General features: G+C 45.5%; 1 protein-coding gene across 1 annotated transcript; it reads left to right on the top strand.

The window, feature by feature from the left end:
• Positions 1-549: 549 nt before the first annotated feature.
• LOC146273940 (differentially expressed in FDCP 6 homolog) lies at positions 550-10,407 on the top strand. The gene is made up of 12 exons (XM_084704453.1): positions 550-691; positions 2,429-2,569; positions 2,893-3,072; positions 4,809-5,036; positions 5,470-5,616; positions 5,830-5,938; positions 6,114-6,301; positions 6,660-6,770; positions 7,124-7,290; positions 8,810-9,008; positions 9,277-9,367; positions 10,014-10,407. Exons 1-12 carry the CDS (start codon positions 596-598, stop codon positions 10,232-10,234), a joined length of 1,878 nt encoding a protein of 625 aa, XP_084560579.1. The 5' UTR covers positions 550-595; the 3' UTR covers positions 10,235-10,407.
• The last annotated feature ends 10,599 nt before the right edge of the window (positions 10,408-21,006 follow it).

Genomic DNA, 21,006 nt, shown 5'->3' with positions numbered 1-21,006 from the left:
CTCCATTCTCATTTCAAAGAAATTTAAGCCAAAAATTGCATTATTGTATACCAAACTAGACAGTAGAGTTAAAAAAAGTACTTGATAAAGAATGTAATGTGGTAGTGTAATTATTGTGACCCATGGCTGCTGCTTCTGCAACATGCATGAAATGCAACCTTTTTATATAACTATTATAATTGCATGATGCGTCTAACTTTTTAGGCCTTCCCCACACTCAAAACACAAGGCCTTTCCTGTAGAGACACATCAGCTCCTTCACTCACGCCTCTTGTCAGTGACAACACATTGGAACTTAAAGCTGTGACGTGTCACTACTCTCCGTGTAAAAGCACCGTCAGGCTAGAATACTCATGCTGTGGAAGCTTCTGTTGACATGAAACTATGCACAGTAGCACACAGCCCTCTGGTGGGCGAATCACACAGTCTTGTTAAGACAGAGGATGGCGCCACTATACAGCCCAATAGAAACAGGATGTGGAGAGGGTTAACCAAGTCAGAACGCAGTCGTGAAGCACACACACACACACACACACACACACACACTGACGGCTCAGTAAAATGAGCAGAGCAGAGTGGAGTTGACAGTGCAGACATGGAGTTACGTGCTGAGCTGTTGAAGTCTATCTGGTACGCCTTCACCTCTCTGGATGTGGAGAAGAGCGGGAAGGTGTCCAAGTCCCAGCTGAAGGTGGGTCAGGGGGTCAGGGCAAGGCGTAAGTTATAGGGAAGAAGATGAGAACTGGGTCCTTATGCCAAAGAGTTTGTCTGCCTCTCTGTTTCCATCATTTTCAGATTGTAATCACCTGTGCTTTCTTTCATTGTGATTCACGGTGTTTCTTAAATTGGTACTTTATTCCTTTTGCAGACATTAAGGTTTGTTTTCCCTTGTCCACAAATTGTCAAGTTAATTGTCACATTCATCATTTATCAAGAAACAAGGTCAAGACATTTTCATTTGGTTCTCATCACTGATCTTTCCTGTCGTTTCTTTACACTGCTGTGTGTATGTATGAAAGTGTGGGTGTGCTTCCTGTTTACACACGAAAGACATCACAGTATAGCTCATGTGAAAATGGTTCACCTCAGTCTTTTAAAATCAATTTCAACACATTTATCTGTTGTGCTGTGCTTTATGTGTGTCAAAAAAGTTCCTACAACTTGATATGTGTTATTGTATGTGCTACAGGGTCTTAATCTGGATTGATCTCTTAACTGTTGTGCATTCGGGATCCTTGGGATTAAAACCCACCTCTGGAATATTAAGAGGTGGTGTTTAGCACTGTGGTGGTGATCCGACCTGCTTCTAGAACTGTCCAGCACTGTGGTGGTGATCTGACCTGCTTCTAGAACTGTCCAGCACTGTGGTGATGATCTGACCTGCTTCTAGAACTGTCCAGCACTGTGGTGGTGATCTGACCTGCTTCTAGAACTGTCCAGCACTGTGGTGGTGATCTGACCTGCTTCTAGAACTGTCCAGCACTGTGGTGGTGATCTGACCTGCTTCTAGAACTGTCCAGCACTGTGGTGGTGATCTGACCTGCTTCTAGAACTGTCCAGCACTGTGGTGGTGATCTGACCTGCTTCTAGAACTGTCCAGCACTGTGGTGATGATCTGACCTGCATCTAGAACTGTCCAGCACTGTCGTGATGATCTGACCTGCATCTAGAACTGTCCAGCACTGTGGTGATGATCTGACCTGTTTCTAGAACTGTCCAACACTGTGGTGATGATCTGACCTGCTTCTAGAACTGTCCAACACTGTGTACATACGTTGACTTGGGGAACATTGTCAACATAATTCAAAATGTGAATTTTCAAAATGATTTTCTTTGTGTATGATTCATCTACTCAGGTTAGTAGACAGTCAGTGATCATCAGTCGGTGTCATGATCATCATCATCCATGATCATTGTTGTCATCCAATCTGTGTCTGGTGTGTGGACTGTTGTTGATGTGAGGGCTCCTAAAGGCTTAGCAAGCACTGGGTAGAATCATGAACAGTCTGGTGAGCTCCAGCACCGTGTTGAGGGAGCAGCCATGGGGGATCTGTGACGTGTCTAATCCCAGTCACACTCCCCGGCTGAGAGGCTGAACCAGGCTCAGCCTGGCTGGGGACTCTGCCCTGGAGGCCCCAGAAAGCCACAGCTCACCCTTAATAAGCTCTGTGTTTAACTTGGGAATCATACTTCATGGCATGTGTTAACCATTTTTTTTAAATCTGTGCTGTCTAATAAACCTGTGTTCTGTGTTACTGTGTTAGGTTCTGTCTCATAACCTGTGTTACTATGTTCTGTGTAACTGTGTTAGGTGGTGTCTCATAACCTGTGTTCTGTGTTACTGTGTTAGGTGGTGTCTCATAACCTGTGTTCTGTGTTACTGTGTTAGGTGGTGTCTCATAACCTGTGTTCTGTGTTACTGTGTTAGGTGCTGTCTCATAACCTGTACACAGTCCTGAATATCCCACACGACCCAGAAGCATTGGAGGACCACTTCAGAGACGACGATGATGGACCAGTCTCCAACCAGGGCTACATGCCATACCTCAACAAATACATACTGGATAAAGTAATGCACACACACACTCTCACAAACACACACAAAGGGACTGGCCAATAGTGTCCCTGCATGAAGTCCTTGGGTGGATTTATCAAAACATTTGACTGTATAAATGTGTTTATCACGGATGCAGTGGCAGCATTGAAACAGTACCACTACTACTACTACATCAGTAGTATTGCTACACCACTACAAGTACGAGTCAATCTGGCTTCATCACACGCAAGACAACACACTTACAGTCTCAAACTCTTACGCAGTTGTACATAATAAATGTGTAGCACACCAGAGCATAACTGCACACAGCTAAACTGCTGTTCCTCTGACCCCAGGTGGTTGAGGGAACGTTCGATAAGGAGAAGGTGGATGAGCTGTGTTGGACACTGTGCTCCAATAAAAACTATCATCCCAAAGATGGAGGTATTCTGTCCCATGACGATGCCCTGAGACTCTGGTGCCTCTTCAACTTCCTGTCTGAGGACAAGTACCCACTGGTGCTGGTTCCAGATGAGGTGAGCTCACCTGTCACTTCCTTTCTGTCTCTGCCTCTCTTCTGTTTCGCCCTGTCAGAATGTGTAGTAACCATGGCTTCCACCTCTGACAAGTACCAACATGAGGAGTGTAAGATAGGCTAGTAGGAAACACAAATGGAAGGAGAGGAGGAAGGAGAGGAGGAAGGATAGGAAGTAGGATAGGAGATACGAGAGGAGGTAAGGTTGTAGGAAGGATTGGAGGAAGAAAGGGAGCTAGGAGAGGAGATAGTAGAGGAGGTAAGGTTGGAGGAACGGTTGGAGGAAGAAAAGGGAGGTAGGAGAGGAGCTAAGGTTAGAGGAAGAAGGAGAGGAGGTAGGAGAGGAGGTAGGATAGGAGGAAGGAGGTAGGATAGGAGGTAGGAGAGGAGGAAGGAAGAAGGATAGGAGGTAGGATAGGAGGAAGGAGGTAGGATAGGAGGTAGGATAGAAGGTAAGATAGGAGGTAGGATAGGAGGTAGGAGAGGAGGTAAGAGGAAAGAGAGGAGGTAGGAGGTAGGATAGGAGGAAGGAGGTAGAATAGAAGGTAGGATAGGAGGTAGGATAGGAGGTAGGAGAGGAGGCATGAGGAAAGAGAGGAGATAGGATATGAGGTAAGACAAGAGGAAGGAGAGGAGGTAGGAGGTAGGATAAAAGGTAGGATAGGAGGTAGGAGAGGAGGAAGGATATTGAAGGGAGCACACAGCATCTGGCCAGGTCACAGTTTGGGGGCCATTTGTAAAGGAAGGTAATGTAATACAATGTACAAACACTCTAGCAAAATAAATACTGGTCAAAAGTTTTTTTTCCAGTTTTTATTTAATTTAAGCCAAGTCCAGTGAATAACCTGAAATGGTACAAAGGAAAGCGGTAAACTGCCAGAGGTAAAAAAATGTTTAGGTTTTTCAATTAACAAAGGAAGACAGACAGATAGACAGACCATTATAACCCTTCAAAGTGTAGGTCTTTCCTATAGAGATATTGCAAAGAAAGCCAAGGTGTCAGTGAGTACAGTTTCCTAAACCATCAAAAAGCACTTGGAAACTGGAGGAAACTCTGACAGGAAGAGGTTTGGCAGACCCAAAGCCACAACAGAATCGGAAGACAAGACTGAGAGTCAACAGCTTTTGTGATAGGCGGCTCACAGGACAACAGCTTTAAGCACAGCTGAACACGGGTTGAAGTAAGCAAGTCTCAGTTTCAACTGTGAAGAGAAGACTTTGAGTTGCAAGTTTGACAGGTCGAGTGACAGTAAGAAAGCCATTGCTAAGACGGCAAATTAAGAAAAAGAAGCTTGCCTGGGCCATGAAGTACCACATGTGGACTACTGAAGACTGGAAGAAGGTCTTATGGACCCATGAAATCTTTGGTTCATCACGCAGGGTGTTTGTATGCCGTTGAGTAGGCGAAAGGATGGTTCCTCGGTGTGTGACACCAACTGTCAAACATGGAGGAGGAAGCATGATGGTCTGGGGCTCTTTTTCTGGATCCAGATTCGGCACCTTCCACAGAGTGGAAGTGGTGCCTACTTTGATGAGTCAAAACTGTAGATTAACTTTTGTTGAACAAAGCGTTTCCATGATTTCTTTTTTATCTCCAATTGTTTATTTGTTCTACGCTTTCATTTCAGAGTAGATTGAGACATTAAACTGCGTACATTTAAATATAAATATACACATTTGTACTGGAAGTGTATACGTATTGTAACTCAGTTGGTTCTCTACTGGTTCCTGCTGTAGGTGGAATATTTACTCAAGAAGCTGTGCTCAGCCATGAGTGTGGAGCTGAGCTGTGTGGACATGGAGGACTTCTACTCCCAGGAGGCCGTGCAGCAGAACGGCGTCAATGTGTGGCTCTTCCTGGACTTTGTCAACTCTGGAAAGCTGACCAGGGGTGTGGAGCGGGAATCTGTTACCATGGCGATAGAGGAGGTCTACCAGGAAATAGTGGGCAATGTAATCAAAGAGGTCAGCTGGATGTGCTTGTGTGTGTTGTGCATACAACATCTTTGTTTGTGACTGTGTGTCAAGATAGATAGAAATTGTAGTATTACAACAGTATTACAACATTACAACTCACTATTAGTGAGTGTGTGTTTGCATAGGAATGAGTGAGTGAGTGAATGTTTGTGTAGGAGTGAGTGAGTGACTGACTGACTGAATGCCAAACCCTCCTTACCCACAATCAAGATTAACCTCCCAGCTGAAATAACCGTGAACTCTGTTTCAACGTGAGCATGTTGTTGTGTGTGTGTTTGTGTGTGTGTGTTTGTGTGTGTTTGTTTGTGTGTTTGTGTGTGTGTGTGTTTGTGTGTGTGTGTTTGTGTGTGTGTGTGTGTTTGTGTGTGTGTGTTTGTTTGTTTGTGTGTGTGTGTGTGTGTGCGTGCGTGCCCATTCCCAGGGCTACCTGTGGAAGAAGGGCCACCTGAGGAGGAACTGGACGGAGCGCTGGTTCTCCCTGCGTCCCAGCAGCCTGCTGTACTTTGTGAGCGAGGACAGCCATGACTGCAAGGGCCTCATCGAACTGGACATCAACTGCTGTGTGGAGGTGGCCGCCACGACAAACATCTCTGAAACCAAAAATCTACGTTTTGGTTCTGTCATTTGGACAGACTCCAAAAATGCCTATAGGAGCTAAAGAGCCAATCAGGGTCCGCTGTTCAAAATGTAGATTTGTTTACATGAGAATCGCTTCATCGACATCCCTGTCATCGTCATCACAATCTTTGTCATCCTCCGTGTGTTGCGATGCCATTGGCAGGTACTTCCAGAGAGGGAGGGGAAGAGGTGCATGTTCTGTGTGAAGACCCTCACCAAGACCTACGAAATGAGCGCCCCCGACACCAAGCAGAGACAGGAGTGGACCAACGGTTGGTTCGAGAGGAACGTTGAGGAGAAAATAAGTTTGATGCACAGCTTGAAATGTTGTTTCTTGGGTCTCTGGGCCCGGCTGCCTGCTGTAGATCAGAACAGTGGTGTGGTCGTGACGTCATCTTTCAGAGCACCGTTGACTAACATGTCCCCCCCTCCTGCTGCGTCCGGCAGCCATCCAGACGGCCATCCGCCTGTGTGCGGAGGGGAAGAGCTCTCTGCACGAGGACCTGAGGCAGCGACGCCGGCAGCAGAGGGAGGAGCGCGAGAGGAGGCGCGCCGGCAAGGAGGAGGAGCTGCAGCGACTGCACCTCCTGCAGGGGGAGAGGGAGAGCAGGCTGGTGGAGCTGGAGCTCCTGCAGGTCAAGTAGAGGGTGTCTGGGCCGAGCTGGCCGTGGTTACTTTTACATTTATTCATTTAGCAGACTGGCCTACAGTGTGTGTGTCCTCCAATAGAGTAATACCTAATACTAATAAATACTAGTCATAGTCTAGTCGTACTAGTCATCTTTGCCATCACAGTAGTCATCTTTGCCATGGAAACCATATTCTTTTGGACTGCAATGACCCGTTATTGTTTCATGTTTTATGCTAAAGACAGTTTTACAGTATATCCTGAAGAACTACTATAATGTACTGTGGTAACCCACAAATCCAAACAATCAGCAAATTAACAAAAGTAGGAACCATCCCAATAGCATGTCGGCCTCCAACCTGTAGGAGGCGCAGAGGCAGGCACAGACAGCGCTGCACCAGGAGGAGCAGAGGAGGAAACAGCAGCAGGAGGAGCTGCAGAGAACCCTACAGGAGCAGGTCCAGGAGGCTGAACAGGTGAGGAAAAGGAGGAGGGAGGGAGGGAGGGAGGGAGGGAGGGAGGGAGGGAGGGAGGGAGGGAGGGAGGGAGGGAGGGAGGGAGGGAGGGAGGGAGGGGGGAGGGAGGGGGGGAGGGAGGGGGGAGGGAGGGGGGAGGGAGGGAGGGAGGGTGAAAGGGTGAAAGGGTGAAAGGGTGAAAGGGAGGGAAGGAGGTAGAGGAGGGGAGAGAGAGAGGGAGGTGCTCACACCCCTCCTCCCCCATAAACACACAGACAAAAAACAGAAGAGCCCTTCTTCTACACCCTGGGTGTATGTTGGGGGTGTGGAGGTGATGTAGTGCAGTGTAAGAGTGAGGGCTTGTCCTGGGCCAGGCGCGGGCCAGCATGCAGGCAGAGATGGCCCTGAAGGAGGCAGAGGCGGAGCGTCAGAGGAGGAGGATCCGAGAGCTGGAGGAGACACAGCTACGCCTGGAGGAGGCGCTGCACCTGGAGATCAGAGCCAGACAGGACGAGGAGGAGCACCGCCACGCACAGGCCACGTATGACACACACACCATGACATACACACTCACACTCACACACACACACACACACATACCTTAAAGACAGACAGACAAGCAGGCAAACGCATGCTGACCAACAGATACTCACTCATTCCCTCAGTCTCACTGTCTTGCGAACACACTGTCTTTGTATTGCCCTGGATGTCTGACACCAGTAAAATCACTCAAGAGCATCTGATCAGGATGCCTCCTGGATGCCTCCCTGGTGAGGTGTTCTGGGCACGTCCCACTGGGAAGAGGCCCCGGGGAAGACCCAGGACACGCTGGAGGGACTATGTCTCTTGGCTGGCCTGGGAACGCCTCGGGGTCCCCCAGGAAGAGCTGGTGGAAGTGGCCGGGGAGAGGGAAGTCTGGGCCTTCCTGCATAGGTTGCTGCCCCCGCGACCCGACCCCCGGATAAGCGGTAGATGACGAGACGAGGCTTCTCAATCTGTTCCTGGGACCACAGTGTGCTGTTGGCCTCAGACCCCCACCCCCCAACCCCCCCGTGCCAACTTTTTGCGCCAACTTTCACGCCAACTTTTACGTACACTTTTACACCAACTTTTACACAAGAAATATGTTGTTCCTGGGCCCTACATTTTACTGTCACTGGCAAGTCAATGAAGAAAACCCCAATCCTCACACCAAACCTGTTATAAAGTTGTCTTAAACTTACTTTAAGTTGTCTTAAATAATGATGTGCAAGTACACAGTCGCCTCACAAAACACACATTCCCCCTTTGAGAGCCTATTTCAATTTCCTGTCAACTCTTTGCAATTTGTTTGTGGTTAGAAAGTCTGTGATCTTGAAGTTCAGCAACACCAGACCACATATGTGAGCTGTGTGTATAAACCTCTTCCCTCCAATCAGAAACCCTCCCTTTGTCAGTGTTCAGTGCAGCAATATGTACAACAGTTTGTGTCACTTGAGTGGGCCCACTCAAGCTTGTCTAAGTAAGATTTTTTTATAGGATGTTCAAGCTAAGCTGGTACATTGTTTTAATATGGAGATTTGCAGGCACAAATAAGTCAAATTGTAATTACTGTCATAGCATTGAGGTCTACTTCATGGAATTCAAAATTCAGTGGATTAGTACTGATCTCTTAGCCTGGCTGCCAGCCCAATTCAGCCCCACCCACAAAAAATTTTGGTCGGGAAGTTAGGTCTGGGATCGCTAGTTTTGGGAAAAAGTATGTGCGAACAGGAGCTGTTCGGACCAATCAAATTGTCAGGGCGGGCTTTATACGATGATGGACAGATGATCAACAGTAACGTAATCAACCACGTCACCAAAGAGCGCTTGGGTTTAATTCGTTTTCAACAAACAACATATTACGTTGCTCTGATTGGTTGTAGGTCTATCCAATTTAGCGAAGAGGCATTTTTTTCCGGGTTCGGTTGAAACACGCCCCATAGTCACAGCCCAACGGAGCGGTTTCAAACTCATATTCTGACTAGAATTATGAGCATGACAACGTCAGGCTAGCGATCTCTCCCATGTCCCTGTCCTAGGTTGCTGGCTGAGGAGGAGGAGAAGATGAAGGCGCTCCTGGCTCTCCAAGAGGAGCAGGAGGAGTACATCCTGAAGACTCAGAGAGAGAAGCAGGAGCTCAGACAGGAGATGGAAAACAAGTCCCAGGCTCTGGACGAGGCCCAGCTTCAGCTGGAGAGGGTCCGGGCCAGCCGACACAGAGTGGACCAGGACATAGCAGTGAGTTCCACTGTCCTGTTGACCTGGTGGTTAAGCACCGTGCATGGTGGCTCAGATATCGTTGCTTTGCACTGTGCCTGGTAAATACAAACTGATGTCTCTGACCACAAAATACTGCAGATCCCTTCTAATCCTTGATTACTTTCTGCATGCTCCATTTGTACGTCGCTTTGGCTAAAAGCGTCTGCTAAATGAATACAATTTGAAGTTAAAATGACATCATGTAACTTTGTATTCCTTCTGACTTCCTCTTCCTATTGTTCTTCAGGCTGCGCAGAGGAAGCTTCGCCACGCCAGCACCAGCGTCAAGCACTGGAACGTCCAGATGAACCGCCTCATGCATCCCATCGGGCCTGGAGGTGGGAGGATGGGTGGCACCATGGCTAACTTAACTAACTTACTGAACAAACCCCTGAACATGCAGTCTGTAGCATAATAATAATGATGATAATAATAATAATAAACTTTAATTTTCCATAGCTCCTTTAAAAGTTGCATCTTAAAGCGTTTCATCAAAGTACTGAGCACGAGATGTTTTGAAAATAATAGCCGAGTCGACACCACAACGATAACAACAACTATATTACGGAACAATATTGTTTGCGATCACTTTCAAAAAATATTTTTTTCCAGCTGATAAACAATAAAACAATGAAGACCTATAAGAATCCAGTAAAATGTTAAGAGCTTGAACATTTAAAATGGCAGATGACATTCAATCGTGAGGCTGGTGCAGAGGCGTATCCACGGGGAGGCCCGGGTAGGCACAGGCCTTCCCAAGTTGTTCTAAGGCCTAACCCAAAAATGAAAATGTTCCCGATGATGCACTAGGTGCAAAAGTTAAATAACTGAAAAGATGCCTATCCATATTTTTCGAGGGCCAAAAAGACTATTCTGGCTACGCCCCTGGGCTGGTGTGGATGTAAATATAGCTATTGTTGCAGTTATAGTTCTCGTTACCATCCTTGGTGTAAACGGGCTGTTTCTCTGTCTCCCTTCTTGCAGACAAAAGACCCTTGTTGGGGGGCTCTGGTGTGTCTGCTGTGTGTGTGCCGACTGGAAGAGACCCTGGCCTGCGCCTGTACCACCAGAGGAGCGAGAGGGAGAGGGGGCTGGAGGGTGGGGGGGACCAGGGGAGCGAGGTGAGAGATGTGGATGCCGGTCGGAAGGTGGATAGGCCTCTGTCTCAAGCGTCTAATGGGGACATGGACTGTGACCAGGAATGACAAATACAAATCGATGTATTGCAGTGACCCGTTTTCAAAATGAATCCAATCTAAATGTCTGAAAGCTACATTAAGACTGAAGGCTGAGTCTGTATTAAGAAATGTTACTGCTTGAGATGCTTGTAGTGTTTAGAATGAACAATGTTCTACCTTAATAAAGTCACAGGAAATCACCTACTGCACCTTTCCTTGAGCTGCGGTTTTAGTTTTGAAATGGAAGAAATGTTCTCTGAATGGTTACGTCATGATCAGATTGTTCTGCTATAGCTGTAACATGTTCTGCACCAAACGCACTAGCTGATCCCTTTACAAGCAGATTAAATCTGAATCCATCAATAACCTTCAAGTCTGAAGCCTCGTAACAGATAACAAAAAAAGTTTAAGTGGCAAGTTTACTGGCTCCACCTAAAACTAAAAAAGCTACTGTATATTATAGATGCCAACAAAGGCCTGAATCGTATGTATGCTGTTCAGTCATTTGGCTCAGAGGGACACCTGGTGGCTATACAGTATATATATATAAATATATATATATATATATATATATGATATATATATATATATATATATATATATATATATATATATATATATATATATATATATATATATACTGTATATATTCACCAGGACTTTTCCTAGAGTTGGCCGCCCAGCCAAACTGAGCGATCGGGGGAGAAGGGCCTTAGTCAGGCAGGTGACCAAGTGTCAGAAATATTAATCTATCAAGCATTGCACAGTCAGTCGATGAACAAGTTTAAGAAAGCTTTATTGCTTGCGGCCGGCCCACAAGGAGACAAAAACATCACACGCCATTGTGCTACAAAGTTTGTCCGCAAGCATGTTGTGCTAGCTAGCTATTTAAGCAGAACCGCTCTTTACAGTCATTGGTTAAGACAAAGGCATGCAAATGTTCCATTGCTCTTCTTCATTGGCTCCTTGCATAGACCTGGCGCAGGCGTGTGTGCGTGCGTGTTTGAGTGAGTGTGCCTTTTGACCCCTGTAAGCTTGACCACATGATTCACCCAACACAGATAAGGCCAGACATCTTTTATGGCCTCTCCAGTAAGAGAGAGTGGTCAGCCCAGGTCACCTTGTTTACGTATGCCTCGTGTTCCCCAAAGTTCAGATTTGGGGGTAGGCCTCTCTCTACACACAAGGAATGCTGAACACAGAATCATTCTTATCCAGGATAAATGTGTTATATGTTCAATTTTGCCAACACCAAGAACCCAATGGTCACTCTGACAGAGCTTGAGCGTTGCTCTGTGAAGAGAGGAGAACCTTCCAGAAAGACATCCATCTCTGCAGCACTCCACTAATAAGGCCTGTATGGTAGAGTGGCCAGACGGAAGCTGCTCTTCAGTAAAAGGCACATGACAGCCCACGTGGAGTTTACCAAAAGGCATGTGAACTGTCAGACCATGAGAAACAAAATTCTCTGGTCTGAGGAGCCCAGGCACCACTCCCTACAGTGAAACATGGTGGTGGCAGCATCATGCTGTGGGCATGTTTTTCAGCGACAGGAACTGGGAAACTAATCAGGATTGATAGAAAGATTAATGCAGCAATGTACAGAGAGATCCTACAGGAAACCTGGTCCAGAGCACTCTGGACCTCAGACTGGGGCGAAGGTTCAGCTTCCAACAGTACAGCAACCATAAGCACACAGCCAAGATAACAAAGGAGTGGCTTCGGGACAACACTGTGAATGTCCTCAAGTGGCCCAGCCAGAGCCCAGACTGGAACCCGATTGAACATCTCTGGAGAGATCTGAAAATGGCTGTGCACCGACGCTGCCCATCCAACCTGATGGAGCTTGAGAGGCCCTTCAGAGAAGAATAGGAGAAACTAACCAAAAATAGGTGTGTCAAGCTTGTAGCATCATACTCAAAAAGACTTGAGGCTGTAATTGCTGTCAAAAGTGCATCAACAAAGTATTGATCAAAGGCTGTGAATACTTATGTACATGTAGTGGAGGTAGTGTGTGTAGCATTGAGGGATACATTTATTTAATCCATTTTGGAACAAAAATAAATAAATTAAGAAGATGATGAAATTATCAGATTTGGCTATTAGTCAAAGTGAACTTTATTGTCAATCAGACCAGCAACAGGTAATGACAGACAAACAAAACTGTGTTTCACCATACTCCATATGTGCAAGTTTTTACATTTTTACATTTGACATAATAGTGCAAACAGACATCAACAGGTTAAAGACCAACATATATACGATAAGAACAACATATGAGTAAAGTGCAAAGTGCTGAATAGCAGCATGGATACTATATGATATTTTGCATATGAAGTGCATAGTGCAGACATTGAGCTTGCAGAGTTCACAAAGACATCATTTAGCGGTCACTTGGTCCTTAGTGGGTGTATGTGGTGCAGGAGCACCTGTTCATGAGACTTTCTTGAGTGTGTTGAGTAGTCTGATGGCCTGTGAGACAAAGCTGTTCCTGAGTCTGGTAGTCTTGCACCACATGCTGCGGTAGTGCTTGCCAGATGGTAGGAAAGTGAACAGTGTGTGTGCTGGGTGGGCGGGGTCTATGGTGAAGGTGATGGCTCTCTTCAGGAGCGGGACAGGTACATGTCCTGAATGGATGGTTGGGCTGATCTGGTGATCTTCTCTGCTGTCTTCACCACTCTCTGCAGGGCCTTCTGGTCAGCAGCAGAGCAACTGCTGTACCAGACTGAGAGACTGCTGGTTAGGATGCTCTCAATGGCACCTCTGTAAAAGATGGTGAGGGCAGAGGGTGGGAGGTCAGCTCTCCTCATCTGGCGAAGGAAGTGGAGGCGTTGCTGCGGCCGCTTGACCAGAGAGGTGGTGTTGGTGGCCCATGTCAGGTCATCTGTGGTATGCACCCCCAGAAGCTTGGGGCTTTTCACAGACTCCACAGCACTGCCATTAATAGGAAGTGGAGTGTGTGGCATGTGATCCTTCCTGAAGTCCACAGTTTTTATTTTATTTTATGGACGTTCAGTTGTAGGTTATTTTTGTCACACCAGTCAATAAGTTGATGCACCTGCTCTCTGTAGGCTGAGTCGTCTATAGATGAGGTCCACCACTGTTGTGTCATCTGCGAACTTGATGATATGGTTTGAAGTGTTTTTGGCACAGCAGTTATGGGTCATCATCGTGAACAGCAGAGGACTCAGCATACAGCCCTGGGGACCCCAGTGTTCATGATGGTGGTCTCTGAAGAGTTTTGACCAACTCTTATTGTCTGTGGTCTATCGGTGAGGACGTCCAGTAACCAGGTGCATAGTGGGGTGCTGATGCCTAGTTTATTTACAAGGTATTGGGGGATGACTGTATTGAAGGCGGAGCTGAAGTCAATAAACAGCATCCGCACGTAACTGTCTTTGTTTTCCAGATGAGCCGGGTGGAGTGCTGTTACTATGGCATCATCAGTGGAGCCATGGCATCATCAGTGAAGATGTTGCATCATCAGTGGAGCCTACACATATGGCATCATCACTATAGGCCTACAAATGAGAAAATGTACATTTATTAATGCACACACTCACTACAAAAAAGCTACGACTACAATACACACTACATTGCGAACTGTAATTTTTTTTTTGTTGCAAGTTATAACAGTATAAGTAAGTAGCCTATATAATGTATAAGTAATAGATGCAAAGAGAGAAGTTTGACATAAGCAGGACATGCGCGCAGGTGGCACTAGGGACATGTCCCCCCCAGATTTCTAGTGACCCCGATCCGTCCCCACCACTCCCTACGTAAGGCCACAAGCATTAGTGAATAACTGCGCAGCTGATAAGGCGATGTTAGCAATGTAGACCTATTAGCGTGTGTAACGTTGTTAACGTGTATTAGCAGGTGGAGGCACTAGTAAGGTTTCTGATGGTGGTGCCCATATCATCTGCTGAGGCAGAGCACAGTTTCAGTGCGTAACGCAGATTGAAAACAATTGCGATCAACCATGACACAAAAAAAGCTCTATGGCATCGCTGTGTGCCATAGACACCAAGACTTAGCCTACTTGACAGACATGATTTTGCCCAGCAATATCTTCAGGGAAATTAAAGGAGGAGAGATGTTTTGGGACCTATTGAGTCTGCTTCTAGAGAGTACATTTGTTTGGCTGCATTTTTTTTATTTATTTTTTAAAATAATTAACAATGAAAAGTAATTCAGAATATTTATTTTAAAGTGTACATTTCATTTCACAGTTCATGGTACAGTTCATTTCACAGTTCATGGTATGTATGCTATACTTTTTTGCTTTACTTTTTTATTTATGTAAATCTGTTTAAATGTTTACACTTCCGTGTTCATACACATTGTTATATTTGTAATGATTTACATCCTGCTGAGATCAGCAAATGTTTAATTAAAACATTTGCAAAGGGCATGAAGTTTTGGTGCGTGATTGACATATACTAATGTTTATTGCAGCTTCAGTAGGCCTATATATAGGCCTACATATTTACACAAAATAACTAATTGAGTTGGAATCATTTGCTGACAGCTTGGTCCCCCCAGTTCAAAAATTCCATCTGCACCCCTGAAGCAGGAAGGTTTCTCGTTTTAACGGTTCATCTAGCATTTATTTCACATTAATTTTCTCAATAAAAACATGCCCTACTGCACAAGACTAGTATTTCTGAACACACGGTTTGTTAAATTCTTACACTAAAAGTAAATATTTTGAGGGCGAACACTGATAACAGAAGACATGAACTTTGCTTCGGCGCACAGCGCTAGCCTGTTCATTGAGAAAAGTCCGTAGTGGAGGACGGGACGACACGCTGACACCGTGATGACGCACAGCGCACCGCGCACATCGGCTGATGTCACACCGACCGGAGCACAGCTGACAAACTCCCAAAGTTTGGCAATAACAAAACCAAAGCTTCACTTTGCAGACATAAGCATGGATTTATTTGACTCCAGGACATGCCATTAAAAACAAAATAGGTGAAACAAGTAGATAATTCCACGTCGGAATACGGAATCCTCTGACTGGTTTTGCTCTTGAACTGGAGATGTCTAAATGAGACGCGCTAGTGTGGTGATGCTGCCTAGTGTCGGCTAGCCCATTTAGCATGCTAGCAAGCTAACTGGAAGTGCACGGCAAGCGAAACAGCGCTAGCCCGATAGCTGGTGACCCACGGACTGCATTACCACATTCTTGTAGGTAATCGTTAGCCACTAACTAGCGACTACGCTACTAGGTTTTCCTACGACGGTAAGATTGATTTATTACGTACTGTATTACAAGCTAGCTAGTTCCAGACTAGTTAGCTAGCATTCTTACTTGGCCAGTGAGCTTTCACAGTGTGGTAAATGTGCTAATCACTAACATTATACATTTACAGTTGACGTGCTATTCACCTTCTGTGTTTGTCAACGTTAGTTTGTTGACCAGTCATGGGGGTGTTCGAACAAAGAAAGATGGATTTTGTTGTTGTGGAATCTGACAGCCGTCATGTGAAATTGGAAGCAGATGGACAGTAGCTGATCATATGTCGGCCGTGGTGACCCGGTGCGATCACGTTCTGAACCCACTGAACGTTATCTGGCGTAGTCGTTATCAGTAGGTGACTCGCTGGTGCTATCGTTGGAAGCGATGACATCTAAATATTATCTGAACGATAAAGTGAATGGAAGGGTAAGCACGCTTAGCGTAATTACCGCTCCCTGCAGTTTGATAAGACCATAACCCAAAGCTGTTTCCACCGGTTCTTGGCGCTATCTACGATCAGGGAGACAGATTCCCCAGGGAGAAAAAAGAAAAGCAGTGGAAGGTAATTCCAAATGAGGTTTTATTTGAAAAGGTAAAAAAAGAAAGTAATACATTTGCACAAAAAAACCTGGACAATTAGTGTCCTTGGATAGACTTTACACTTTCCCGGACTGTTGCTCAAAAAAAAGAACAATCCCGGGAAAACCAGGACGGGTGGCAACTGGCAGCCCTACCCCAGTGAACTGTGTCGGTTATCGTAGCACTCAGTGGTGGACCCCTGGTGCCTACACTCTTGGATGCCCAGAGTGATCTGTTTTATAAAGTCCCTTCTAGGCCCTTCTGGGGTGCCCGTTCAGTGGAGAAAACAAGCCTGTTATTTTGAAAGTTTGTATAGTGCATTTTATGGAAAAGACAAAGAAAAAATAAGTGATGAATAGCTCTAATGAAGGGCCTGTGCACCAGTAGAGCTGTATGTCTAGCAACACTCTAGAACCCCATCATATGCAGCTGGTGCCCTTTTGAAATGTTTCGCCCCTGCCGCTCAGATAGCCTAAGTCCGCCACTGGTAACACATGTGTTTCTGCTGGACTTGTTTGTTTCAGTTGTTATTGTGACTGGATAGAGACAATCCTTACGAGGATAAATTATGCTGGGCGCATACTGTAGACCTGATGCTGGGATTATCATCACATATCCTCTTTCTGTTCTTAACCAGGGATTTAATCTAGTCAAATCAAATGTTATCTACATAGCCCTTTTTACAAGCACTGTAACAGAGGGCTTCGCATAGAACTGTCCCATAACCAACCTAAACCTAAATTCAAGTTGGACATTCACTCATAACCATTCCTTTTCATTTTCTGTGTTGCTTCTTTCCCCTTCTCCCCCCCCCCCCTCTTTGCTCTCTCTCGTTTTCACACACACACACACACACACACACACACTCACACACACACACACACATACACACACACACACGGCTTGGTCTTTTGTCTTGGCACCCCCTAGTGCAGCTTGTTATGGAAGTGGGTAACCCTGCCTGTCTGGTACAGTTTCCTTCCTCCCTAAATGCTCCAGCAGAACATGTCAACCCTCACTGTCCGTCCGAACTAACCTGTCTTCCCTCATCTCGTCTCTGCTGTCTGTCTGTCAGTAGAACCTGTCTTTCCTCCCCTGTCTGTGGGTTTGTTGGGGGCAAGTAGTTGAGAGTACTGCTATGCGCCCCAACTACTCTCTTCTTACATGTATACACACACATTCTCACACACACATTCTCACACACACATTCTCACACACACATTCTCACACACACATTCTCACACACACATTCTCACACACACATTCTCTCACACACACTCACACACACACACACACACAGCGTTATGATAGAAACTTGACCGACAATCATACTCGCTGGGTTAGAGTTGCTCGGAGGTTAGCAGCTCAGAAACAACATGACTGTGTTCCAGAGAACCTACCCAAGCCCAAACCTTAACTCCAGTCCCCCCTAAACTAAAGGCTCATGCGAAGAGACTTTTATTAGAAATTGACCCAAAACGTGGATTTTTTTTAAACATTGTTTTGCAGAAGTCTGGGTGGTAGCATTGGCAATACAAGTATAAGCTAATCCTTGGATCTTTAAAATCTTTAGCGACTTCGCCATCCGTCTGGCTTTTGAAACTGTCTCCATCGCAAAATATATGATCTCTTTAAGTGACAATGTGGCAGGAGGGCAAGTCAACCATTTTAAAAATCAAGTAAGGTGGAGGTAATGTTTCCTCATCTCACATAATATCCTCTAACATTTATTTGTGGAGGTCTCTCTGTCCAACAGCAGCATTGCGTCAGAGTGTTAAACAGGGTTTTACGTGGACTGCAAATAGCATTCTTGGTGAACTCAACAACAACAAAGAAGCCTATCCAATCAGATGCCCAATTGAGTCAGTTAGCTTATTCTCGGTTTAGGGGTCGTCGGGAGGGAGGCTTGGGGTTCTGGTTATGTGATCTTTGGTCCTGTAAGAGTGCTAAGGGGAGCCATGACACAGGTTGTTGGTAATCTAGTTAACAGATCATCATTTTAGTCTCAAGCTAATTTGCGATAGGATTGTTTGAGATTATGCCTACAGGAAACAGGCCCAGTCATGGAGATGTACTCAGAGCAGATGTGGATCTGGGTGAAGCTCGCTATCTCTGCTGGTAGAACCTGAACGAACCCATGGAGCTGACAGCCCTGTGGTTACACAGCAGGCTGATGCAATAATGATTAACTGAGACTGTGTGAAAGGCTAGGATCAACAAGACGTGCTGACTCATTCAGGGGAATATTCAGTTAGTTTGACGAAATAATGACCCATACGTGTACCCACGTTACTGTGGTGTGTTTGTCATGAACGCCCCGGGCCAGCATGTGTGTGTGTGAGCATGTTTGTTTAAGACACAAATGCCTTTGCCATGGTCGATGTGTTCCAAGGTACAGATTTTAGTTCTACTGCTGCAAAGCCAGGTTATGCTTTGTGAAAGGTTGTTAGGTTACAGTTCAGAACTTGTTTGGGGTTCATAGCATCGAGTGCAATATGTTGAGGACATCATAGTTTAAACACCTGTTTAGCTGTAACCTATAGAATGCTTGTGGGAGAACTGTGCTTGGCTGGGGCATTTCAAAGGTTTCATCGCAATTTGTGAGTCATGAATTTAACTGTTGTCAGAGTCACTAAGCTTATTAAGCCTTTTGGAAATTTTGGTTAAAACATTATGTACTGTGGCCTGAGATTCAAACCTATAGAATACCAATCCAGACCCAATATGAAACATCAGTTGGTCTTTGAGACTGGCAGGTTTCCATGAACTTTTGTCCTAATAAATAGAAAGATAGAGTATGACTTGTCTTCCCTCAACCTGTTTTACTGGTTTTCAGGATCCAGCTTACTGCACACAAATTATTTACTTTCCTGTTGAGGAAAGAATACTTGGATCTATTTAAGATGTACAATGGCGTGTGGTGGGAGTGGGGGATTAGCCAAATGATAAACTGAGATTATCTAGATTTTATTGATTCATCCTACTTTTGGCTGTCAGCAGTAGGCTGACAACTCCAGTTTTGAATAATGATGAGGTTTGTCGATGTTTCCTGTGCTCAGTTTAACACACTCCTTCTCGTTTTGGACCATGTGTTATTTATTTATTTACCACAGATGTGGGTCAGGGGTCACCCCGCCTTGACAAGCACAGATGCAACAGAGGGGTGGCATTCTGTTTGCTCATCAGATGAGAAGGACACTAAACTCCCTAGTATCAACAGTTAACCATTACTGAGAAAGTGTTCATATCATATTATCCCACAGCCACCCTGTCAAATCAAGCCTTCTTTGCTTGCTTCGGTTTCATGGTAGATTGAACTAAGAGAGGGTTGGGTTGGTGGAAGTAATGAAATCGAAACGTATCCAGTCCCTCTCACCTCAGTGATTACCAGGAGAGGAGGAAGAAAGGATGGATTTGATCGTGTTCGAACTGGGCCCGTGGGACTGTGTGACTGTCCTGACCAAACAACTGACCAACCATGGATACTCAGCTGTCCTGTCACTCACCGACTTTATGGTGTTTCTGTTTGTCAGAGGGTCTCCCAACTCAAATTTGGTTCAACCAAATAGACTTTGAATACGCAGCTATTCTCCACAACGCTACACTTAACGTGGATTTGCTTGATTTGCCATCTGCCATTTTAAGTTGCCCTTAAATATAGTCTTGACCCTGTTTAAAAAGACCCTGTTTTAGCAAAATTAGCAATTAATGAGCTCAAAGTGACATTGTAATTTTACAACCACGGGTTTTACAGGGTTAAAGGCTTGATTAAGAAATATTTTCGAACTCTTGTTTTGTCCTTAACCTCACTAGTTACCTAACCTTGTGAGACAGCTAGATTTGCGAAATCACGACGACGCAAAAATGTTTCTTGCCAGGCACCAAGTTATTCATTGGCGCTGCTGGCAGCTACGTTTGAAGTTAGCCTGTGATAGACGGTGGTACACAGATTTATCCTATCACCTGCCTAGTGTTTTTCTCAAATACAGTTTTCAAAGGTGACTTCCTAGATGGATTTGTGTAACAAAGCATCTGGTGAGGCAGGTTACTAGTTACCACATCCCGCAAACTCTCTGCAGCTCTCACAGTTAGCTCCTTTAGTCCAGCCCATGGACTAACCCTAACACTAACCCAGCCCATAGATCATCCAATGCCTAACCCTCCCCATAGATTATCCCCCTCCAGCCAGCTCTCAGTCCATCCTAATCCACTTTATTCAACCCGGGGAAATGAATGCATTCTTTGGTTTTGTCTCAGTCGCAACAAAGCCAGGGATTGTTGGACAAGATTTAGAACTATGATTGCCTGTTTCTGCATACTTTATGTTTACGGGGCTGGTGTCAAGGATTTTCGACTGGACATATTATGTATTTTTGGCACTATTTGACAGTGTATGTCACTGTTGTGTTTCTTGGTGGGTCTACTAGTGACCTTACATACAGCAGACTTTACAAATAGAAGAAGGTAGTGGTTCATCGGAGCTGGGAATTACAAAGAATAAAGAATCTCTCAAAATGAAATAGCACCTGTCTTTATACAGCCACTTGTTTTGTTCTTTCGTTTCCCCCATTAAATACACAGGGGACAGAGGAACAGTGCACTTCGGCACGCTACAACATTCTAATGGCTGTTTGTCTCCCTGTGCATACACACCCTCCATACCTACACACCTACTCATCACACACACACACACACACACACCACGCTAAGGCCAGTGGGGGAAAGAGCAGGGCCATGCAGCAGGAAGTGTGGTGAAAGGTCATTGGTGCTGGCTGGTCATCTCAACTGAGGCCTCAGAGCCTTGAGCTCCAACACCAGACAGCAGACCACCACAACAACAGGTGTCCCCAAGAAAACACCAGCCCAGCATGTTCTATGGCCTGGAGGCTAGCTGGGTGTGGGTGTGGGTGTGGGTGTGTGTGTGTGTGTGTGTGTGTGTGTGTGTGTGTGTGAACTCTCTGTCCTAAATCTC

Source organism: Hypomesus nipponensis, chromosome 9 (genome assembly GCF_054491055.1).
Source record: "Hypomesus nipponensis isolate SF chromosome 9, ASM5449105v1, whole genome shotgun sequence".
Classification (NCBI taxonomy): domain Eukaryota; kingdom Metazoa; phylum Chordata; class Actinopteri; order Osmeriformes; family Osmeridae; genus Hypomesus; species Hypomesus nipponensis.
Note: the sequence above shows the minus strand (reverse complement) of the source record. Positions and strands in the feature narration are given on the sequence as shown.

What these genes read in the sequence shown, in the direction of transcription:
- LOC146273940 (XM_084704453.1), top strand. Translation starts at nt 596, where the DNA reads ATGGAGTTACGTGCTGAGCTGTTGAAGTCTATCTGGTACGCCTTCACC. An exon ending in TGGGCAATGTAATCAAAGAG is followed by an intron (nt 5,037 to 5,469) that starts GTCAGCTGGATG and finishes GCCCATTCCCAG; the next exon opens with GGCTACCTGTGGAAGAAGGG. An exon ending in GCATCCCATCGGGCCTGGAG is followed by an intron (nt 9,368 to 10,013) that starts GTGGGAGGATGG and finishes CCCTTCTTGCAG; the next exon opens with ACAAAAGACCCTTGTTGGGG.